A 25504-nucleotide genomic window follows, 5' to 3' on the forward strand; every position below is an offset into this window, starting at 1 on the left:
CGCAAAATGAGGTTTGAATAGACTGGGCGCAAAGTCACAGAGAATTATACAATTTTTTTAGGAACTTGATCACATTGCACTTGTTGGACTGAACTGACACACCACTGCCTTTTTCCTTTATGGTTCCTCGCAATGTAATTTTACATTCACTACCTAAACCTTCAAAGTGAGGTCCACGATTTTATTATTGAAGATTGTCTAAGTCTAAGGCCAGGGTCCTGTGGCGTATAATATTGGGACATGTAGACAGTAGATACTAGCTCGTTAGGTGTTTCTCATGCACTGCAAAAAAGTAATAATTATAACAATGAATGAAAGAAAAATAATTTCTAGGTTTTCACTGCTGTGCCCACTGGCATCCATCATGACCTGCACGAGCACCTGTTCCAGTGCCCTCCTCAAGAAAACCACGCCATTCACCTCATGAAGGTTATAGATAACTGCTATGGCAAGTTAGGCAACTACACTATCTTGCAAACGAGCACACAGAGCACGTGAATGACAGACCACGACTACGAAAGAAGCTCTCACAAATCATAGTATTTAACAATCAATGACTGACGTAGACGTCGTGTGTTTCAATACTAATTTTTAATTTCTACATGTCATGTTTACAGTGAAGTTACTGTGCCGTTTTATCCAACTTTATCTCTGTATCACTTGCAGCAATGCGACGCTAAATATGCCGATCCGTTCCACTTTTCTTGTAATTTATGAGGTAGAGTAGAGGTAAATAAACTGCAGTGCTAGCCTTGTAAGTACAGTCGCTCCTACAGCATGTGCAATAAGTCATGCATGTGCATGCTCTTCGTGCACAGCGCTTAGAATTTCTGTAATGAGCTGCGCTGACAGCTGAACAACGGCAACACACTCGTAACAACAAGTGGGGAGTTCCATTGCCAGGGGCGATACTCCATCCCATTGCTGGTAGTGGTGTGGTGAATAAAATAATGAGCCCTGCACAATAAGGAACGATGTCTTATTGTAGAACACACACGCACACACATTCGTACATAATACGATAGTGGAGAAAGCCAAACGTGAACCATACAACACCAAACCACACAATAACGAACGAAAACCACCAGAGCACCACAGGAAAACCAAACACCACACGAAAACGACACACACAAACGGAACTACCTTATAATAACAAACAGTGTGAACCCTTTCTGAGCAAAAAGAATCAATTTTATAGGTTGACATTCACCGAATTTCTTCATGCGTATGCTCCCTGTGCACGACCCCATATTACAGGTACAGGCAACGGAGAAGAAAAATAAGGCAATTACCATTAAAAGCTACAGGAACACCGCTGAAGCACGTTTGGAATACGTCAGCACACTGATTCCTAAGAAAGATGTGTGCTAATCAGCAATGAGGAGCGTTTAAAGCGCAACAAAGGCTCCAAATCAAATCGATTCCCATTGTTTCCTATGGGAGCAGCCCGCGCCATTGGGCCCCCCAACATGGCGGCCGGTTGCCGCACCTCTCTCCCACAAGCCCCCTCTCCCCATCTCCTATGCGCGATCCAGATCAGTGTGTCTACGCGGAGCGGTCCATAGTCCCGTTTGTAGGAGGTGTTCACGTTTCGTCTGCTATTGGCACCATGGATGGTTCTGCAGAGAACAACATTAAACGTAAAGTATATTTTACACTACTAACAGGTCAAAAATTTGATGAGTGTTTATCGTTGTTTTCAAACATATCTGCTGTTTCTACGCGCTCTTCACTGCATGATACGCGATGGAAGCACAGGAATACAATAGCACAAAGCAAAAACATGGACGTGCATTTAGCATATGGAACGTTATGGCTATCATTCGTTACTGTGTGTCTTTTCTTCCTTTTTGCGTCCTGCACCAGACGAGTCAGAAGTTTCTGCGATATTGGTTTTACCAATCTGCGTTTAGTTTATTCAAACCTTGTTTCGGGAAAATGAGCAGCTGTTGCCGACGTCTAATGGCAGGTGTTTTGGTCAAATTCCCTCACTGTGCCCTTCAATTAATGTGGCTTGTCTCACAACGCAGCTTGGATGATTATGCTATGTCTGGTTCCTCTTTCTCTTTTCTTTTGTTCTTTTTGTGACAAGCAAACAAACATGCTATGTCTGGAAAAAGCGTATGTGTGACTCGTTAGTTGGGGGTTTGCTGTGGTTTCCACTGAACCGGAACCATTCAACTGAATTGATTCTGAATGTTGCGTGGATAGTTCCCTTTTCTGTAAATAGCGCGCCGTGCGGCCACTCTGCTCGTGTCGCTTAGTTGTATCTTGTGTGCGTTGCGCACCCTTGTAACTCAATCTCTGACAAAGTACCTCAAAATTGTACCTGAAGTAAAGTGCCAGTTCCTGGTACCTTTTGTACTTTAAGTGCAGTACAGGGTACACTACCAAGGTACTTAATGTAAAGTACAAAGTCCCTTGCAAAGTACTTCAAAGGACATTACAAATTTATAGGTTGAATCGCGCGCAAACATTTCAACACTTGGTAGTGACAAAAAGTGAGGTAATTATGTTTTGTCTGTTATCTCTAGAAAGCTTTTAGCTAGCATTTTCGGCAAGTGCTAGTTAGAAAGCATAGATAGTTTACAGCTGACTCATTAATATGAACCAAAAGAAATTACTTTACGACCAGGTTTTGCATTTGTGTTGCCTACAGGGTACTCCAGTACTTAATACTTAAAATACAGTACAAAGTACACAAACTGAAATGTACAAGTACTGTGGTAAATGAACTAAAGTAGTGCTTGAAGTACTTCCCATTAAAAGTTGCGATGCCTTGCGGTTGGCAGTCTGGTCTCTCAGTCCTGTTTACCCATCTCCAAGATTTCGCGACCAATATTTACTTTGTAGGAGAGATTCCGCATTTGAAAATCCGTCAGGATAGTCTTCCTCCAAAAATTATCTCTTGTGGTAAAAGGCAGTGTAAACGCCCTTCAGTACCACAAACATTCAATGGATGGTCCTATTTCGTGGCAGACAGAAATGTTCATATCTGATTGTCTGCACTGTGTATTGATCACAAACAATGGCCAAAGACAATTGTGTAACCCTCGGATGTCAAGTACACACTGAAAGAAATGGGCAGGTGTGTGGCAATCTTTTCCATTATGTTCTGCAGTGTGCTGCCCAATGACAGATACCGAATTACGAATGTAGTGTCCTTAAAACATATTTGCGCAGCTGGCTCGGAGGCAGAGATTGCTTGCTCTCAGACACTCCAACTTGCCTGATGAGTCAGAAAAGGGTTTTGTGTGATAGATGCACTTGTTGCTCACCTGATGAGCACTCCACTATGCACTCGTTGAAGGTGCCTTATTGTTTGACTTGATAAACTGGCGTCGGAGAAATGAGGCTTCACTGGGTACCATGCCAATTTTGGTTGTGAACGATTTAACAATCAGACTTAGGAGGAATGATCAAACTTAGAAGTGCTGTACATGGCTGTAAATTTCAATTTTGAGGCATCCTTCTCCATAAACTAGGTGCTTTACACAGTGTGTGAAATTACCGTGTGTATAAATGGGGTGTTTGTTGTATGCTGAAAAACTATTGCAAAGCCTAAATTGTTTTGGTTGCATGACCTGTCGGGGCTACTGCTTTGGGATGAATGTTTTAAATTGTAAATACTTTTTTTTAATGGAAACAGAAATTGCGAATATTTTATTTCTGAAAGAAAGCCAGAATTAAACTTTAATGGACCTCCGATTTTTTTAATGCGTGGGACAGACAAAAATAATGCAGGCAAGCTGGTGAAGCATGATCCAACCAAATATACGTAATTTCTCACTTATTGTCAAACACCTGGTTTCAGTAATGTACATGAGATACAGGGATTCCTATATATGGTACGTGGGAAACTCAGCCTTCTAATGATATGTAGTGACAACAGTATTTGGATGCACAGTGGTTGAGAGCATTCACAACATCAACATTTGCTGAATGAAATGCACCTCAAGTGATCGTGATACAGACAAAAACCCCAAGACACAGAAACAAACAGGGCTGACAGGGCAGATTCTGAGACACAGTGTGGTCAGCCCTGTGTGTCCCTCTGTCTCGATGTCCAGTTCCAACTGATCTGAAATTAAATACGTGTAACCTAACAATGATGCACTGAAGTGTTGCATCTGCTCGTGAGAGTTTTACTCCATGGCAAACTGCTCCAACAACGTTGCAAGGCAATGTTTAATTGCTTCTTAAAAGTTTTATTTCTAATGTTGTTATTAAATGGTGTTTCACCAAGCCTTCACCTCCTATGTTGCCCAGTTTTGCTTTTTACAAGTTTTTTTTTTTATCCACTCTTTTGAAAGTTACATTAAACCAGATACAGTTAACGAGAGGAACTCTAACCCAACGGAACATGGCAGTGAGACTTCCCATGCTGCGAAGCATGTGGGGACTGCTGCAGTTTGTGAACATTTTAGCATCCCAGGCTGTACATATTTGACCATATTGAATTACCCGTACTATAAACTGGATTGCACTTGACAGTCGCAATAGGGAATAATTTTTCAGACTTAACTTCATTACTAACCCACCCATTTGGGATCGATAAGTTGCAAGGAATTCTAGGAATACTTCACAAGTAGATTTTCCTCTGTCAGTACATCACTTATTTTCCTGCATGCTACTATGCTGCCTATTATCTATTACATCCCTAGTCTCTTTAAATACAATTTTAATTATGAGGACAATACCCAGTAGAACGACGCACTGTGTTTGAAATACTGGTGGCTCCGGTCCTGAGGGTTTTGCTTCGATAAATTATTTTTCACAAATTGTTTTTTACGTATCTTTTTCTCGAAGCTGCGTTTTGTTGTACTTCTTCCCATTGCAGTTCGCATGCATCCCTGTTCATGCCGTGTAAGCAGAATTGAAAGAAATGTGTAACGTCTCTCTGTAAAAATTCAAAGGTGTCATTCCTCTGCTACATTGGCCAATCTCTTGCAGCGTCTTACACAAAATGACATTTTATAAAATATTTTATTATGTATAATTATTCTGAATCGTTCCTGCAGTATTTCGTTGAACATAGTTCATCCAGAAACATAGGTTGACACCAACATTTCTGGTAACCACCTGGAATTGAAACAGTATTACCAAGGACAATATTTTGAACCAGTATTGGAAACAATATTTCCAAGTTAAACCATTTTTATACTGCATACTCTACTTACTTTATTCAAACTAATGGTACAAGACGGACATTAGCATTTGATGAACAAGTAACAATTTTTTAGACTGTAATTGTGTGTCACTTTCAGATCACCCTCATTGCTCATACCAAGAAATAAATTCTAGGCCAGCAGCCATAGTTTCAAAAGCTATTCAGCAAGGTATTTGCCATACTGAGTATCTCATCCCTTTGTTCCTGAGAAATATGCTCAAACTGCACATAGAAAGTCCTCGAAACCCTTATCACACCTCATTCAACGTCAATGTGGTGATATCGCATTGCCACAAGAATTCATAGACGTAGATAGATACTGGATGGCCAGACTCCAGTGCAACCAGCCATCCAAGAAACCACAAAGTTGATCAGATAAAATAGCTCTGAAAGTATCTCAAAGAGGTTCCACTGTCAGGAGGCTGTGTGCCAAGTGGTTCACATGGAGTAGACTGTAGATAATGCACATCTCCTTGTGTATTACGTTCCTTTAAGAAGAATATGTTTGTACTGTATTCAGTAAGATTTCCTAGACTGGAAATTTATGAATTCACATCCCCATGTTTGATGCAGACAAGCTGCAATAGTACTGGCACATAAGAAACTTTGCATCGTGCGTATATAAAAATTTTGTGTTTTAAAATCTGAGCATAATACGTCTTTGCATTTGGTACATCTTGATTATGCAGTGGGTGAGGAACTTTTTAACAATCAGTGGTATTACTCATACAAAATCCAGCATGAGTACTTACCTCTTATTTGGGAGGTTCTGTGGCAAAGTTGTTCTGGCATTTGAACAAACACATTGTTGATGTGCAAGCATCTGATTAGCAGAAATATGCATACCAACCTGCTACAACGTAACCATCTGCACAGCGGGGACCTATTTTATGCCTTTATGCCCTGGCTCCACCACGTTTTCTTTCCCCTTTCCGTACGGCTACATTTCCTATTTATTCAGCACGCCTTCAAATATCACACGGACATCAATAATGGCTGTTTGAAGTAATGCTTAAAAAAGATATTGGATTTTACTCCAATAAAGCCTTGAAACAGTATGCGTCAGTAAGACACCTCGGCCTTTCAGACACCTCGAAGACACCTCAGCCAGAAGGTATATTTTAGGTGCAAAAACAAAAGAAAAACGGAACAGCGCAAAGTTTGAAATATTGAATACGATAGCTGCAGTTAGCATACTTTCAACGAAATATCCTACAAGAAATAATGCAAGTAGCAATCAACAGGCTCTGCAAAGCAGTTCTATATATAACATCCTATAAATACAGAGTTTCTTTTCTTGAGCGAATACTGCATACAACATGTATGTGGTGATAAAAGTTTGAGGCACAAGGGTGTCGAGGTACACTTCTTTTTTTTTTTTTCAATATCATGCCTCTTAATGGAGGGCGCAAAAATTATCTGTTTGCCTCTTGCCTGTTGTTAAAGGCCTCTACCTGTGTACCTTTTGACAGCCTATTTCCTTACGATGATAAGGGGCTCTATAAAAGAGGATCAATGTGGTTTTATTGGATAGATTAGCAGACCCTGGTTGTAAGGTGCTTGGTCAGTTCTGTACCTCCTGTTGTGCGTAGAAGGTTCAAGAGCAAATTTGTTGCATGTATGCTGTTCACCATGTCAGCCATAATATGTTGTGCAGGTAAGCGCTGCATCATGTAGCTTTCAGACATGCTCAACTGTTGCTCTCTTAAGCATTGCCGTGATTCCCGACAGTGTGTAAGCACTACCTGAACCTATGATGACGAAGCCCGAGGTTGGGGACAACACCACCATGTCATGTGACGTAACATGACACAACACGTCCTTACATTCTGTTGTGACCATGTTCAGGCTTTGTCGTCATGGGCCTCGTCCTCCAGCTTGCCTGCGTGTCTGCTATTTTATCTTATGGTAGAATCTGCTCTTGAAATATTTTTTGAATAAGAAACGCATAAGAATTGAAGAATTGAATAAGAAACGCATTTGAATAAGTGCATGAAAGTGCACTTTAGCGACACTTTAGCGAATTTCAAGTTGCAAACTTTACTTATCCTGCACTGGTTTTGTCTCCTTGGAAGACTGAATATCTTATCTTAGGTGGTATTGGCAACATATTAAAACTTTCAGCAGAAGCTCCAACTGGTTCACTTCCACTCAAGCTTTGTCTAAATTCCCGGAGAGCATATTTGTAATTTGTTCAGAATCCGGGGAAATGTTACCAACAACAGCTTGCACTGCTTTTGTCTCCCTGCAAAACTGAATTTCTTATGTTAGGTGGTATTGGCAACGTATTCAAACTTTCAGTGAAAGGTCCAATTGGTTCACTTCCCATCAAACTTCGACTAAATTCCTATAGAGCATATTTGTGATTTGTTCAGAATCAGGGAAATGTTACCAACAACAGCTTGCTTTCATTTTGTTTCTTTGTTATGAATAAAAATATTTTGCTTCCTGAATTTTGTTATCCAATCCATGGTTTTAATGTGTTGTGTAAACAGGTTTCTAGCTTAAAACAAGCTCGAAAGTTTTAAACTATAAATACTACTTACTTTAAAGCACAAATACATTCTTAACTACAGGATCTCTTCCTCTGTAGTTTCTGCCAAATGTATCTGCCCTGTGTGAGTATGAAATCTGAAATATGTGTTTTTTGAGAAAACAACACATAGGTTCCGGATTATGGAGTCCTCTAAATTTACCATTCGATATTCAGATCACAAGATGACTTGCATGCTTACTATTATTGTTTTCATTGCAGAAAATCAGATGAATGCAAGGATGCATTCGAGATACTGTACTCATGAATCTAAGGCGATTGTCTACCCAGACAAGGAGAGCACCTGCAAGTGGGCTTTGGGGAAGCCTGCTTCTGAATCTCCGCATCGCCACGTACAGAGGTATCCTATTTTACACTACATGCAATTTATTTGCAACAGTTTTAATTTTGGTCAAAGCTAAGCTGAGTGTATGAAAAAAAAAATACATTTATCAGGAGAAAATGTATTTTGGTATGGAGAACTTTGTTCTGTGTACATAGGGCCTGACTCGTTTGGGTTATAGTTTTGGGCAATGTTGCGAGATAAATGTCCCTTTATATTTTGCTTCAATAATTTGTGTGTAATCTGGTTGAACTTAACCTCAATCAACATAATTCTAGTTGGATGGGATTGAATCAGGTGCAAGTCTTAGGTTTACTCAGCGTAAGACACCTGCTTAGAATGTGGAAAAATACGTACTAAAAATATGCGTGCAACTATGCACTGAAAATCTTCAAAATATGCAGTAAAAATCCTCAGTGTATGCAATATTTTTCATATGGCTAAAAATGTGTGCAGAAAAGTACTGTGAACAAAACAAGGGGTAGTTGCAGTAAAGCAGATAAATACTTTAAATTATTTCTTGTACAATTAGTTCCATCACAAGCACCAGATGTTAAAAGGGTAAACAGATTTGTATATGTATTATCTACATATGTAGATAAATAAATACATGTCTGTTGAATTGACTATCAACTTTGGTGTTATGCAGATAAATGTGGTCAGTATGTATACTTTTATAGCATTTTATAACAGTTGGTCCCTGGCCAATTCCAGCCCACCAACCTATATATAGGGCAACATATACCTTTTTAGGCTTCGATCCTTTTTGTGAAGGGGCTCATTATTTAATTCCACACCTCACCACAAGGAATGGGGTGGAGTATCGCTCCTGGCGATGAAACTGCTGCTCATCGTCACCAAATAATGTTGTTTGATTTTTACAACTGAGCCTCATTTCATTTTTGTTTCTTCAGGAAACCCTCTCCTAAGGTGTACCCAGACATCTTGCACCATGTGGGAAATACCCCTATGGTACACATAAACAGGATCAAGGCAGAGTATGGTTTGGAGTGCAACCTGTGTAAGTGTTACATGTACTGTTCTCTCTTTCCTTTTTTTAAGCTCTCCAAGGGGCAGTTCTAGTGAGCGTTTTCCTTTCTCATTACCTCTCACTGGGCCTGATGGATCAGTTGTACACCATCAGGGTACACCAGCTTTCCTATTTTCACTAACATGTTCTATATGCATTGTGTATTCACGCACTGCAGAATGTAATTCAATGCAAGTTTGTAACATAGACATTATTTCACAAACAAACATTTTTGAACGTATTTAGCAAATACCATATTCCTGATATATGCTAGAGACCCAAAACAACCATTTTCTTTATAATAATAATTTTACTGTGATGGATACATTCTGTTTCACATGACTCAGCATTTCTCAACCTGTGTGCTGAGATTAAATTAATCGAAATGAAGTAATGGGCTCAATAAATGTATACTGTCCTGTGTCAGAATATTATTTCAGGAGTTCTAAAACAGGGCAAACAATTTGGCAATATCGTGTGAAAGAGCAGATTTTCGAGCGAAAACAAAAAAAGATGCGCTTCTCACATTGCACATGAACACGAGACGCAAAGTGACAGTGCTGGGTTTGAAGTAATTAGCATTGTCCAGTGCCTGTATGGGTGGTCTGATTTTCGGGTCCTACCTGAAGTGACGGTGAAGCATATCAAGGGGTAGAAATGGGTTTTACCGGGTTTAACCCCGAACAACAGGTGACCCCTGAGTAAACCAGTGAACGTTTACTGTTTTAGTGGCCAAGTGTGAGTTCTTCAACCCAGGCGGCAGCGTGAAAGATCGCATTGGTCTGCGAATGATTGAAGAAGCTGAACAGGATGGCATTCTCAGGCCAGGCTCTGTCATCATTGAACCAACTTCTGGAAACACAGGTGAATGAATTAGAGCACTGCACGGGCTCGGGCTTTCCCGAAAAGCCTGAGACCATCCCATATCGTTACGAACTGACGAGATATAACAAGAAGAAAGTTCAAATATTCACCAGAAAAACTCAAGGCGTTGAGCACGAAAGAAGTTTGCAGAACATTATGTCTCAAAAAAATATTTTATTTCGATTTGAACAAAATCCGCACCATCTTGTTCATGGCATTTGGTAATGAGTTTTGGGGGAACGCCGTAAACTGTCTTGCGGAAGCTCCATTGCCCTTACACCTCAGTTTTGTCACAAAGGCCATATGACTGACCGTATGCACTTAAGACCCTAACCGTTAAGGCTGTAAGTGCACCCGTTTGACAGCCTCTAGACTTTGCCTGGTTTATGGAGGCCTCACCTTTCACCTGAGACATCGGAACTGGTGAACTTGATGTTGCTGACAATTACCATATATTCTGTATTTTCTCGAATCTAAAACTACCTCTTTTTTTTTTTTAATCTCGCGTTCCAAAGTGGGGGGGGGGGTCGCTTTAGATTGGGATATCCCCGCCACGATGAAGTCAGGAGAGAGGCAGGAGCGGGCGACGGGATCAAGCCAATAGTGCAGCACCACCGATGCCATGTGCTATGGTTGTCAGCGCAAAAAATATGAAGCAAGGCAAATATGGCAATACGGGCTGCGGGCAATCTGGGACGGCGTTTGTTCTCTGTCATGAGTTGTCATTGTCTGCTGAGTCGGAACCCAAAGCTGTCGCTTTCGGCCACTCAATGCAGCAATAATTTAGTGGAGGCAAGGTAGCTTCAAGCATCGCAAGCAAACGTTAGGAGTGGCTGAAGCAGCAGGGAGAGATAAAGAATTGCACCAGCGCAGTGGATTTTGGAAGCTTGGTGAAGCATGCCCGACAAAGTATGGTTTGTCTGATGAATTGGACAGAGTGAGGGACAGTGAGCTGTGGGCAGATAGCGAACATAAAAGAAAGTAGTGATGAATAAACAATATTGTGTGGTATTTCCAACTGTTGTACTGCCTCACAATCCCTGTTCATTTATTTATTTTTTTCCAAGTTCGTGTACCCTGAACTCTGCTGTCATCTAAGATCCGAGGTCATCTTAGATTAGAGAAATTACTCTATACACTGTTGGGTTGAGAATGGCAGAATGGTGAAGTGCTGCCCAAAAGGGCGAGTCATGAAAGTGCAGTAGTGTGAATGCTGCCAAACTCGGCTAAGTTGGTCTTAGAATGATGCTACATTAGTAAATTGCACGCAGTGGATCAGTTCTACTCTGTGGAATTCGCTCACCACAAACTAGAATGTTTGCTATGCTTTCCTGTTAAGATGATTTTGTCGGACTTAAATAAGAAAAAAACAAAAGACAGTCACACAAAATTTCTGCTTTCTGTTTCACTCAGGCATAGGCCTGGCAATGGCAGCAGCCATTCGTGGCTATCGCTGCATCATCGTGCTTCCGGAGAAGATGAGCCGCGAGAAGGTGGATGTGCTGCGTGCGCTGGGTGCGGAGATTGTGCGCACCCCTACCAGTGCTCGCTATGATTCAGCAGAGTCTCACATCTCAGTTGCTTTTAAGCTCTGCAAAGAGATCCCAAATGCTGTTATCCTCGACCAGGTAAGCCACCACTATTTTTTTTACTCTGTCACACCCCTGTATATGGGGTGCAGTGAACTACAGACCTGTTGCATGTCTTACTTGGCCGCGAAATAATTACAGTGGAATCTCTTTAAATGGAACCTCAAGGGTCCTGTAAAAGCTGTTTCGTTTACCAGGAGCTCCATTTCTCAGATGCTAAATGGTATAATTTGCAGGAGTGCAGAAGCTGTAAGAAGTCTTTATGCGCATCCCTGCATCAAAGACAAGGAGTACATACACAGTTTTCAGGTTTATTCTAGCCCTCATTGAGATGTTCCACCTTCGCACGAATAATTGGCCCATTAATTGGAATATTCTGACTTTGGGCACGCCTTATCCACAGTAGCGAGCATTTTTTAAGCTTGTCGTAGTCGCTGAGTAAAAGTCTTTTCCTTCGTGGTCCAAATCGTGAAGCACTAAAGGCATCACGCAGCTTGTCCTTCTCGCTAAGAGTTCTTGTTGGTTTACTTTTCGGCGTCCCTTACTGCATCGCAAGCACTTTTTTTGTGTGTGTGGTTTTTTTTTTTTTTTCTGTGTAGCAACCACTCTCAAAATTGTTGATAACTTAGATCTTGCTTTGAAGATCAAGAGGATGATGTGCATGTTTCTGAGATGCTGTTTGAAATGGCATTTACCACTGTTAATGTACTAACCTTAATCATGGCCATACCGGAAGCAGAAAGCTCAGGCTGCGATGTGTGTAGCGATGATGCTCTGAAATGTTCAGTCAGTTCCGTTCTCTATTCCGTTTACCCGGTGGTGTAAAAATTTTGTTCCGTTTAGTTGAGTAACTTTTGCATTGCATAAATACGAATCGAAACAACCTTGCGGCTGTTGTTCCCTTAAAGCAGTAATTCTGTTCAGGTGATTTCCGTTTAGTGTGATTTTGCTGTATGTACAGCTGCAGTTGCTGGCTGATTTGAACGTTGAGAAATTGCGAAGACTTTTTGATTTTTTGGACAAGCCCGTTCGCATCACCCGTCCTGTTTGCTCGTATTCAGTATTTTGGCATATTCAAGGGGACAGTTTGATTTTCATACACATTTCAGCATGAAATTGCCAAATTTTTTGGTGCACATGTTTCCTAACAAATGGAGACCTACGAATTTAAGGCCCTCCTTTTTCTGCTGCGGGAAATCCTGAATTCCGCAGCATGGAACTATGAATTCTGCATTTTTCCACGGTTAAAGGCAAATTACCCTAGTTCAGACAGAAAATACTCTCTGTTAGCTCGTAGTGTGGAGGAACACAGTTAAAACTCCCAAAACTTTTGTGACTTAGCGTAACAAGATACATTGTACTTTCTTCTGAGAGGGAGTGACATTTGTCACTGACTATCAAATTGTACTTGCTAAGTGACCTCTCTGCATGTACAGAGTTCACTGTCACACAGAGTTACTTGATAGCTATGGACACCAAAGCAGGGGTCAGCATTTGCATTCAACTCCAGAATTCCAGAGAGTTGAGGGTTAGAGAGAGGAGTTAGAGGGATGTTCCAGCACACAGATGGGGCCATATCACGGCCTGGTGGCCTTATCCGGTTGGCACATCTACGCTGTAGTGCAAGCCGACCTGGTCTGAGCAAAGTCCATTCATCTCTCGCATGAACTGAGTTAAGCACGCGGTTTCTGCAAAATTCTGCGCAAAACCTCATATTCCGCGGCAGACCCACAATTCCGGAAATTTTTGCAGAATCTCTGAATTGCAGAAAAAGAAGGGCCGTAGCTATGATGAATGGCACATTTCAACTCCCGATATTTCAGGCAGCTTCGGTGATTTCTGCTCCAAATGCATGGTGCTAGTGCATTTTGGCATAGCTGGGCGGCCTCACTCATGAGGACCCTCATGAGGACGCCTCACCCTCACCTCACGACGATGAGGTGAGGGTGAGTGAGGCCAGGCCACGCTGAAAGTTCCTTATGAGGACAGTCGTGAGGCATTGTCCCTCATGAGGCCCACCGTGAGGACCCTCATGAGGCCATCAATACGTGAGGGTACAACGTATTTCGTGAGGAACCTCACAGATGAGGCCGTGATGCCCTTTGTGAGGAGCCTCACCGATGAGGCCGTGAGGCTCTTTGTGAGGAACCTCACGAATGAGGCCGTGAGGCCCTTTGTGAGGAACCTCACGGATGAGGCCGTGAGGCCTTTCGTGAAGAGCCTCACGGATGAAGGGGAAGCCACTGTATCCTCTCGCTTGGAGAAGGTGTGCGGCAGATGACATCACTCTGCGCGAAGGGCCAATGGAAATTCGAAGATCTTCGAGGATCACCATGTTCCGTTCTTAGGTTTCATTCCTCCATATACAGAGTGTTCCACCAACCATGCTAGAAATTCATAGTAAAAAACGTTGGCCCCGGAGAGACATGCGGTCAAGGGATTTTTTTTCTGCCAATAACTTTTGCCACATATTGGTAACATTTTTATTTCATTTTAATTGACGGAAAGTTAATTTCTTGAATTGAACTCCGAAATTTTCCAAGGCAACCTGACTTTTTTTTTTTTTTGCGGAAATGGGTTCCCCGTGGTCATTTTTCTCAGTATAGCACATAATCCCACTCGTAATGCAATAGCAATTGCCGAAATAAATTCGTCGAAAATCCGTGGAGATGAGCCCTTGGCTCCGTCTCTTTTTTGACTGCTCTAAGTTTGAGCGCAAAGCTGCGAAGGAGGTTAAGACACATACTGTCCACCCCTATTGCGCTCGACTTCCAGTACATTGTGCTGCTTGGATTGTAACCTTTTACCCCCTCGTGTGGCATGTCAACGTAACCTCCTTTCTTCGCAGCTTTGCGCTCAAACTTAGAGCCGTCAAAAAAGAGGCGGTGCCAAGGGCTCTCATTTCTACGATTTTTGGCGAATTTATTTTGGCAATTGCCATTGCATTACGAGTGGGGTTATGCGCTATACTGAGTAAAATGACGACGGGGAACCCATTTCCGCAAAGACTATGTTAGATTGCCTTGGGAAATTTCGGAGTTCAATTCAAGAAATTAACTTTCTGTCAATTGAAATGAAATAAAAATATTACAAATATGTGACAAAAGTTACTGGCAGAAAAAAATCCCTTCACCGCATGTCTCTCCAGGGCCTACGTTTTTTACTATGAATTTCTATCAGGGTTGGTGGACCACCCTGTATGAAGGCTACCATGAAGAATCTCACTTCAAAGGGGCATGCGATTGTTTCATGAGTGACCTTACAGATAAGTCATAACTCTCTTAGGCGGCCACGTTATGTTGTTGCATAATATAAAACCCCGAGAATAAGGAACACGATTTTGAAGTCGTGTTTTGAGCGCCACACTACCTCTTGTGGGTTCGTTTTTCTGCCTGTTTACTGGAATAGCAGCCTCGTCTGGAGAGGCCCTGTACTGCGTTTTCGAAAGCGCGTGCAGCTGCTTTCCCCCGCTAATTTCGAATGATTGCAACTGGACACATGCGTGCTGTGTCGTGCCATGTGCGGTGTTTTTGTATTTTCTTTTTAAACAAATGTTACCGCTGCTGGGAATGGAACGAGGCTTTCTTTCTATTTTGACATCTCTTGTTCTTAACAGCATAAAGCTCAATATAAAGCAGCCTTTACCGGGCTCCCCAAAGTCTGTTCGACAGCAATAATGAAGGAAGTACAAAGGAAGGAACTAACAAAGCAGAACAAACAAATAACAATCAAAAAGATCTATGATGAAAAACCCGAGACTGGGGAAGAGACGAAAAACAGACGTTGAAATTGAGAGTTTGTGTGTGTCTGTTTTTCGTCTTTTCCCCAGTCCCGGGTTTTTCATCATGGAGTTGTAAGAATTTTCAAATTCTTTCTTTGTCTCCTCAAAACGAAGCCAGGAAAACTGGAATCCCCGTGACTGTAGCGCGCCTTTGAAATGTAAAAGAAGAAGAAAGCACAACAACAAAAAGGCACGACCTGATTGCAGGTGCGATTAAGTACCATCGTTGTGCCCTAACACTTCATCTGTGAGCGTATCCTCCGATTCTGGCAGCAGCGTCATACGGTTCTGAGAAGCGAGTACAGGATCTCTTCAAGCACTATTCCCCGCCACCACCCGATCATTTCCGTAACGGTACATCTGCACTGTAGTATTTCGGGCTGCACTTTACTGATGCCAAACACTAACGTTAAACCTCACTGTGACAGTAACAACTGTCAGCACATTTCTCCAAGCACAGCACGAAACCCTGTAAACAGTTTAATGCCGCGCAGTATCATTAGTACCAACTAGCGACACAGTAGATAAACGCCGACGTCTCATGTGATAGTTCTTTTGAGGCTCACGTGTCTCCTAGTGACTTGAAGACACATGAGGCCATGTGGGTCCTCATGAGGTGAAGGTACGTGAGGCCATGAGGGCCCTCATGAGGTGAGGGCACGTGAGGATGAGGACTCCTGAGGCCATGGGGGTCGTGAATAGCCTCATGAGGTGAAAGCATGTGAGGATGAGGATGGTGAGGCCTTTCGGGATCCCAATGCCCTGAAGTGAGGTTCGTGAGGGGAAAATTTGAAATGGAATGTGAGGGTGAGGGTGACTGAGGTTAAGTTACTGGTGAGGAAAATTTGGTGAGGGTGAGTGAGGCTGATAAAGTCCGTGCTTCGTGAGGAGAGGATGGGTGAGGCCGCAGGAAAATGCCCACCTATGTTTGGAACACACTATTACATATGCATAGAATGATAAATTATACCAATATAGGTTAATATAGCCGTGGCAAAAGCAGCAAGAGTGCAAGTGATCTGATATATGATGCTTGCTTGCTTCCCTCCCAATCTCGGGATATATCTCTCTCGTAATATACCACCCTTGAAGTCGAGTGACACTACTGTGACACACATGTCGGACGCAGGCACGGATGGGTGTAGCTTGTCACGCTCATTTGGCACTGTAAGGAGAGCATGGTTCCCACTAGTCCTTGACACCTTGGAACTTCCCTGACTTTGAAAATGCTGCTTCCATGGTCGGGGGAACCCTAGGAATTTTCCACAGTACATAAAAACTCTTGATTTTGAATCTTCTTATTCTCGTGGAGCAACATTGCAAATTGTGCTGTAGCACCCGCAGCAAGAGAAATCAGTCACAGATACCAGAAGTACAAGAAATTATTTTTTCTGTTGTACTTATTTGGCTTTCTACCTATCCTATGATCATTAACATTCAGGAGCTGTCAGTCACATTTGTGAACAGATCACTAGTGCACAGACCCCATGCATTCTGGCAAGTACCTGTAAGCTGTGGCTTATATTTTTCTGAAATATTGGAGTCCTATCCATAAACTGTGTTTTACATCATGGGCAAAATGATATATGAGCCTTAAAAGGTTCTTGAAGGGCCCTTGAATTTTTGTACCATAATTGAGTGGGAACTGTGTGATAATGGCAGCACACATTTTCACTTGTTTTTTGACAATTTTGTGACAAGGAACAATGTGTGCTGGCAACATACATTTAAAAAGGCCGTCACCCATTAATGAGCTGAATCACTTAAACATTTGAAGGGAACTCGAAGAAAGGATGTTGTGCTTTACTCATCGAGTGATGACAACTAGAGTTAGTTGGGGAACTTGGTTTCCTCAGTGAAGATGAAGATGGTGACTGTGGCGGGAGTCAACTTTTAGACCTGCAAAGAATGTTGAAGGCTGGATGTAAGCAATGCTCTGTTGTGCTCGCCTGACTTCCAATTCATTCCCATGCCTCTGGGCAATTTGCAAACAAGGATTCTATCAAATATGTTCAAGTTCTCCTGGTTGATTACCTGATTGGGCTGATTGTATCAGAAACAAATGAAAACAAAGAAATTTAGGCATTTTCAACAAACGTGTTAATCAATAGTTTAATTAAAGTTCCACAAGAAAACGTTTTGCATTTTTCAGGTCGCCACTCACTAAGTTGTGCGACACTTAACCTGGTTAGTCCCGACAGAGTGCTTCACTGTGGCGCAATATTTGATCTTGATCAAGTGGTGGCTTCAGCAAACAGATGATAAAGAATACTGCCAGCAGACTCATGGCAAACACGATAGGGATAGCTTATCACAGCTGCAGTCCTCCATTCTTCACTTCCGTCATCAACCTGAAGTGCGCACAGATGATAATGGTGGTATGTTCCACAACAGGAAGGCTGCACTGTAGATCTATGATAACTCAAACTTTCACAAAAACATGTCCCAGCCAATGGCATATACAGAAGCAAGAATAACCATGTCTAAAGGTTCTCAGAAACCAAACGACGTTTCTCCACAAACAAACTACACCTCTTGTAGTGCAAACTATCAAGAAATTTCGTGTTCATTTAGTACACCGTATATGAGCCTGAGCTCAGCTTCCCTTGGGCTTGTGGCAAAATTTTTCATGCATAGGTCCTGCATGATACAAGCCATAGCTAGTAACCATGGAAAATGTATCCTTGTCAGTGTACTGCCAACTAGTCTGTCGTTTCTTGCTCATAGGGAAAGGAATATTCCACATTTCTGCACTGTTGCATTTTATTATTTCCATGTACTGGATGACTTTGCATTTGGTATGTTCACATCCCATCAATGTTCCTGGCAGTCTTGTTGTGCTGTTGTGATAATGAAGCCCAAAATTGTTGTCACATTGTGTGAATCACTATTGAGCATTAAACAAGTTGAGGTCTCTTTGATTGAACAGGATTTGCTTAGGTTTCAGATATTAATGTCTCAATGGAAGTGTGTATTCTCACAGTGCAATTTTGTTTTGGATTTGTTGATGTGCAGGCTTGCACTGATACAGAGGACCACCATATGTACAGGGTTTTTCACTTAAGAGTGATGCCTAACTATTAAAAAAATGTACTTGAGATAAAAATTAGAAACCTTCTGCGTCATACTTGTGAAGATTTTTGTCGCCCAAACAGGTGGTTTCCATCAGTGTACCTCATTAATTTGTCTACTTAGCTGAATTGAACTAAAAAAATTCCCAAGGAAAGGTAATGTTTTTTTGCACTAATTAGAAAGCCCATGGCCACAACACCCCATTTCAGTTGCAATTACAGGATCTTTCACGATCTTTCCACAAATATTCGACGCCCTCAAACTTGCCATCTCTGCAAGCGCGCTTTCGGATTTCGCGGCACCGGGACTATCGTCTCGGCCCGAAGACACTCCCCCTGTGCATGGAAACTACATGAGAAAACGGAAAAAGAAAGGGAGGGCGGGGACCGGATGCAATCACGTATTTTGCCTTTAAAAGATTATCTGTTCGCAGCCATGAGTTACTGATAATCACCGACATCAGATGTTCTGTGCTGTTTTCTGTGTTGTCCTTTCCTCCTCCCCATACTTTAGGCGATGCAACTTGAACGATCGCGCCTTGGTTTTTCGAGCAGTTTTTACGTGTTTTCGGGTGTCAAATTTTTGTGGAAAGATCGTGAAAGATCCTGTAATTGTGACTGAAATGGGGTCTGTGGCCATGGGCTTTCTAATTAGCGCAAAAAAACTTTACCTTTCCTTAGGAATTTGTTTAGTTCAATTAAGCTAATTAGACAAATTAATGACGTACACTAATGGAAACCACCTGTTTGGACAGCAAAAACCTTCACAAGTATGACGCAAGAGGTTTGTAATGTTTTTCTCAAGTACATTTTTTTTAATAATCAGGTGTCACTCTTAAGTGAAACACCCTGTATATACGTACAGTAGAACCTCGTTAATTCGAAGTCGTCTGGACTGCGAAAAAATTTAGAGTTAAGAGTACCTGGGCATATGGTGAAGGAAAATATGTTTATTTGCTGGAGAACTCCCTTATCTTTGTCTGCCGCTTTCTGCAAGTGACATCTCCTGTCACCGTTCATTCAAGATGGGATATGAAGTTCATCATATTGCAGCGCGTGCTGTTGGCTTAACAAACCATGGACCATGGCTTAACAAACCACTTCTGAAATTGACGACTATCGCCGCCATTGTCACACTGATGATTTGCCCGAGCAGTGTTCAGAACGATGTCCCCCTTAAGAGTTGCGGCACAGGTCTGTTCGGTGTCTTCCGTCCTGACGAGCTTTTTGAAAGACGCAAGGCCCTCCTCGAAGCTTGCATCACCAGCAGGAGCTTACGGCATATTGCAGATCTCACGGTCGCGATGATCTACACTTTTCTTTCATTGTCACTACCTTTTATTTCACCTGCGGGCTGTCTCCTGTCTCCACACCACACAGGCCAGAAGTGGACTTCGAAGTGGATGTCAACAAAAGCACAAAACAAAAGCAAGCCAAAACTCGGTTCGCACAATACGTAATGGCAGCACAGCTGGGATGCTGGGCAGCAAGGAAGCGCTAGGAGCAGGGAGGTTGCGACGCACAAATGGCGGCTGGGAAAGGGAAGTCTGCTAGAGAGCAAACACATGGTTTTTATGGCAAGTTATCATTGCGTGGAATGGAAGCCGAATGGTAGACGATGAAATTCAAGAGGAAACTTCCAAATTAAGCAGGATATGGGCAGGTCTTCTTCAAATTATATGATCAGATTGCAACGTGCGAAGGCCAGACCACAGCAATCCTCCCAATACGCTCTGCAAGTAACCGAGCATTCGAACCGAAAAAATTTAGAGTTAAGAGTACCTGGGCATATGGTGAAGGAAAATATGTTTATTTGCTGGAGAACTCCCTTATCTTTGTCTGCCGCTTTCCGCAAGTGACATCTCCTGTCACCGTTCATTCAAGATGGGATATGAAGTTCATCATATTGCAGCGCGTGCTGTTGGCTTAACAAACCATGGACCATGGCTTAACAAACCACTTCTGAAATTGACGACTATCGCCGCCATTGTCACACTGATGATTTTCCCGAGCAGTGTTCAGAACGATGTCCCCCTTAAGAGTTGCGGCACAGGTCTGTTCGGTGTCTTCCGTCCTGACGTGCTTTTTGAAAGACGCAAGGCCCTCCTCGAAGCTTGCATCACCAGCAGGAGCTTACGGCATATTGCAGATCTCACGGTCGCGATGATCTACACTTTTCTTTCATTGTCACTACCTTTTATTTCACCTGCGGGCTGTCTCCTGTCTCCACACCACACAGGCCAGAAGTGGACTTCGAAGTGGATGTCAACAAAAGCACAAAACAAAAGCAAGCCAAAACTCGGTTCGCACAATACGTAATGGCAGCACAGCTGGGATGCTGGGCAGCAAGGAAGCGCTAGGAGCAGGGAGGTTGCGACGCACAAATGGCGGCTGGGAAAGGGAAGTCTGCTAGAGAGCAAACACATGGTTTTTATGGCAAGTTATCATTGCGTGGAATGGAAGCCAAATGGTAGATGATGAAATTCAAAAGGAAACTTCCAAATTAAGCAGGATATGGGCAGGTCTTCTTCAAATTATATGATCAGATTGCAACGTGCGAAGACCAGACCACAGCAATCCTCCCAATACGCTCTGCAAGTAACCGAGCATTCTGCACGGTATCTTCTCTTCCGGTTACTCCACTCAGAAAGCCCTATTGGCTACGGCAGCGCTCTCCCTCTCACTGCCTCCTCTCGTGCGTAGAGACGCACTTGCACAGGGTATTAACCGGAATTTCGAATTAAGCGAGACCGAATTAGCAAGGTTCTACAGTATCTAACATTGAGTTTGGGAGAAATGTTTCGCCTATTCTTTAACTGTTCTTGAATGGGAAGATCGCTTTAGATGTTCAGATGAAGATGTTTATTTGTGTGTGCGTGACATCAAACTAAAGAGCTGCTAAATGTGTTTATGCAGCTGCAATCACCACCTAAGATGTTGCCTAAGAGTTACTTAGCACTCACAGCCACAATTCAGCCGATCTGGGAGGTAATTTCACTTGTGTATTCAGGTGTGATGGTTAAGCCTGTTCGGCCCCTTAATGTTACCAGCGAGTGATTTCGATTGGTATGTCTCTTTATTGTGCAGTACCGTAACCCAGGCAATCCACTTGCCCACTACGACTGTACTGCAGAGGAGATCTTGGAGCAGTGTGATGGCCACATTGACATGGTGGTCATGGGAGCAGGCACGGGAGGAACCATCTCGGGTGTTGCAAGAAAGGTCAAGGAGAAAGTGCCGCATTGCAAGGTGGGTACACCAAAGAGCCTTGTTTCCAGAACCTGCAATGCTCAACTGATATGCTTCTTCTCAGAAGGCCATTTTTGTTTCCATTGTACACCGCTACTGCAGAGACAGCTTCATGGAAGTGGTCGAGGTCAACTCTGTCACAGCGAGGTTTTAAAAAAAAAATGTAATTTGAGATACAGTAATCCCTCGTTACAACGAAGTCACTGTATTCAAAGTTTCCCCATGTCCCGTATAAAGCGCATGCAGTTTTAACCGGATTAGATTCGAAGCATACTGTCGCCCGACTCCGCATTTTACGAAGGGGGAGCCCCGTATGCCCCCAGCTCCTGCATTACTGGCGGAGCGATAGAGACGCTGGGGCAGCATTCTCTGCGACCGTTCTTTCTCTCGTAGAAAAGAGGCGAAAGTTTCACACCCTCTCTTCTTTTTTGCACGGAAAGGGTAGCACGCACATTCCACTGTTTCCACTTCGCTCGATTGGCGTCTTGCTCTCCGCGCAGTTCCTGCGTTTTCCAATGGCTCCACCGAGGATCTAAGTGTAAGTAGCACTAATTAAAGAAGTTGAAAAGGCTACTATGCCTTTTGTGGAAGGAGCTGGCGGCAGCTAAGATCGCAATTTGTTTTGCACGCGCCAGATTTTCTAGGGGACGTGTGCACGATGAACAAGAGCACGTTCCAGACATAGAGGACTGTGATGATCTCTACAGGCGAGTGCATGAGCTTGTTGGACAGGAGGCGGACGACAACTTCTCTTTGTTTGCACTTGAAGATGCGGACGTACCCGTCGTCTGCCCTACCAGGGACGAGGATATTGTGGACACTGTGATAGGGCGCCGATGCGAAAGTGACGATAGTTCGAATAATAAGCCCCCGGGAAGTTCCAACGACGGCTGAAACACGGGACATGCCTCGTTTGATCCGCAATAAAATTGAGTGCGGCGGTGGTGACGACTGCCTCCTGCGGTGCGTGCACAGACTGGAGCAGGCCCTCCTGGTGCCCAACAAGGCCGCGTGTCAGACGCAGCTCGCCTCTTTTTTGTAATGAAATAAAAGTGCTACCATGCTGATAACTTCCCAAGGTATGTGTCTTTTGGGACACCATTGTTTGTGCGCAGTTCGGGCACCACTGGCAGCATATTTAGCTGTTCCCACATTTATCGAAATAGTACTGCTTATAAAGAATTTTTTTCCGGTCCCGACGACTTCGTTATAACGAGGGATTACTGTACGTTTTTTGAGAAAACTTGTATTCTGCTGGCTTACTTATTGACAAAATGTGCTAAGCTTTTGCAGAGGCCCATCATCTCATTTTGTAATGATAGTTGCACGAGTTATTAAAGGCCCTGTCGCTGTAGGGCAGCTATGATGTTGTAAGGAATCGCAGGAACCACAGCATAGAAGAGGTGCTCAACGTGAACAGGTCATCAAGAGCTAGTGATCGTATACAGCAACTTGCACTGAACATATATGCAGGTCATCAACATGTTTCTGTCCAGCAAAAGAAGATAAACAGATATGTATGGGTCACTTGGCAGAATGTGGTTGAAGCGCATCAGGTACATCAAAATATGACGCAGACCGTTGTAGAGTCATGTACAAGCTAGATACATGGAACTGGACTGGAATTGACATGAACTGGATTGACACGGAAAAAGTCATTGTCGTCACAGCTGGCCTTATGGATTTTGAAGTGTGACACTACTGTTCATGCTGAAAAGCTCTGACTAGATGGCATCACATGAAGATGGGAAAAAACTCAGAGTCTAATAAGCACAAAATATTTGTAATGATGTGGAATCACATTACAACTAAAATGCCTTTTTTTTTTTTTTCTGTCCTCCAAGCTGCCTGAAGTGGTAAGGCTTGAGTGCCACACTTGCTGCCTCAAGAAAAATATGTGGCGAAACTTTAGGTATGCGTACAGCTTTCTGATGTTTGTGTGACATTCAGAAGCGTACCAAGTGAAGCCTTCTCAGAAAATAGAAAAAATACAGGAATGAAGGCAGATCAATACACAGAACAATATTGGAGTGGTGCAGAAAGTGAAAGAGGTTTCTGATGAGTTCTAGTAGAAATTACTGCCACACAGCAACGCATAATCTGATGAATATCAAAGTTGCCCTTTTGCACTGTAATACTGGTGTCACTTGCATGGGCTACTGTGTGAGAGTGACAGTTCAGCTGCTGCAACTGATCATCTTAGATTTTATGTACGCACACTACTATTTGTTTTCCTAATGTGTGTGGGGAGACAGCCTGCTAATTAAAAGCTTCCTGCCACCAGTGGTTCGGTAATACAGGCTGCTATCAGTAAAATGACAGCTTACGTCGGCGCTTATATGGTGCAGACGTCATCTTGAGAAATTTATCATGTAAGCGGAGAACTTCGAATGCATGGATCATACCCAGGCCTCTCTGACTGCAAAGCTGCAACTCAAGCTACCTTGTGGTTTCACATTATAATCCACGAGAAGAAATCTAATGGCCCAACCAGCTTGCACATCGTTAAGGAAATATCTGACCCTGGAGAATAGGAAATGCATATTTTCTGCTACTGTCTCTGTCATCCGAGATGAACAAAGTGGCCATTGGACACCAGAGGACATGTGAATGACATGCCAGCATAGCATACAAAGCTCTAGTCTTTGTGTCTTATTTGGCTTGTAAAGTTCTGTGCAATGGAGTGAAAGTTTTAAGCCATAATATCTGCTCACCATTGTAATGCCTTACATTCTCAGTCAAATATGGACAATTTGAATCTCTGGCAGAGAGTGAAAGATGCTCGAACATGAAAAGTGGAATATGAGCAGTAGCTGCTTGTAGCACAAGCATGCAAAACTAAATATATACAGATCGCCTGTAAATGGCTTTTTAGGTTATATATATCAAAGAGGATAACTCGCATAATACACTGTGCATGGAGTTTTCATGCAGCATTCAGGAGTCACCAACAGCTTGCAAAAGTGAACATAAACCTGAGAGTGCTTCCATGACATTGATGAAACAGCAAGAAATGTACCATGATGTCTGCACTCTCCTTGCATTGTATTTTCAAAGCCCAGGTGTTGCTCTGGGACACTGCCAAGTACCAAGGTATATGCAAAGTATACGCAAGACAATGCCTTCACAGTTGTCTAAAAAGAGTCTGTTGCAGAAGTAAACGACATGAAATATTGTGTGCAAGAGCACTATTGCAGCTCACAGTGACAAATGTGTGAAATGTAACGTAAAAAACACGAAACATGTTTAGGTGTCGCTGACTATGGCAGACACCTTGTGTTCATTAATTTTAATACCGGTTCCAGAAAGGCCAAGGTGTCGCAACATCCGTGTGACAACCCCTACTTCCTATGTGCAAGTTCCAGAGAGGTTGCACTGCTTGCTTCGGCTGAAGAACGGCTCTGCTTGTGGTTCATCTGTAAGAGCAAGGCATTCTGTTGACAGCATGCCTTCTGGGATGCATATCATCAGCAAAGGAGGTTAGAATTATCCTTCAATGATTGCAAAAGCTACGAGACACTTTTTTAGGCATACAAGACATGTTGGATTTTCTGCACAATACTGTTGGAGAGTTATTTTGTTCCATTTCACTGGGTGGAGGCAACAGTCTTGGTCTGAGGCTTTCTCGCAAACGTCGTTCATGTAATTGTGTGGCAGTACCTCCAATCTGACGGTGTACATTGTCTTTGGAAGTGCCACATCTGTGGAGAAAAGCACCAAAAGAATATACAAGCTGGCATTAGAGGGTTACATGCACTGGCTGTGTATAAGTTGCATTTGCATCTGTTCATTGTTATCTCTGTTTGTTTGAGGAGAGCAGGGGCACTCGTGCCATTATCAAGACTGTAAATTTTCTGTGTGCTCCAAGCTAAGC

General features: G+C 42.8%; 1 protein-coding gene across 4 annotated transcripts in view; it reads left to right on the forward strand.

Annotated features, from left to right (window-relative positions):
- Positions 1 to 1531: 1531 nt before the first annotated feature.
- Positions 1532 to 25504, forward strand: part of LOC135385184 (cystathionine beta-synthase-like protein) — a 40877-nt gene continuing 16904 nt past the window's right edge. The window contains exons 1-7 of one of the 4 annotated variants that reach the window (XM_064614376.1): positions 1532 to 1640; positions 7926 to 8064; positions 8961 to 9067; positions 9806 to 9940; positions 11354 to 11568; positions 21298 to 21369; positions 21469 to 21630. In XM_064614376.1, the coding sequence (XP_064470446.1) occupies positions 1610 to 1640; positions 7926 to 8064; positions 8961 to 9067; positions 9806 to 9940; positions 11354 to 11568; positions 21298 to 21369; positions 21469 to 21630 (861 nt within the window). In that variant the 5' untranslated portion in view covers positions 1532 to 1609. Of the gene's footprint in view, positions 1641 to 6725; positions 6828 to 7925; positions 8065 to 8960; positions 9068 to 9805; positions 9941 to 11353; positions 11569 to 21297; positions 21370 to 21468; positions 21631 to 25504 lie in introns of those variants that run through there. The other 3 variants (XM_064614377.1, XM_064614374.1, XM_064614378.1) reach the window with 3 other exon arrangements.

This window comes from Ornithodoros turicata, chromosome 2, assembly GCF_037126465.1.
Source record: "Ornithodoros turicata isolate Travis chromosome 2, ASM3712646v1, whole genome shotgun sequence".
Taxonomy (NCBI): domain Eukaryota; kingdom Metazoa; phylum Arthropoda; class Arachnida; order Ixodida; family Argasidae; genus Ornithodoros; species Ornithodoros turicata.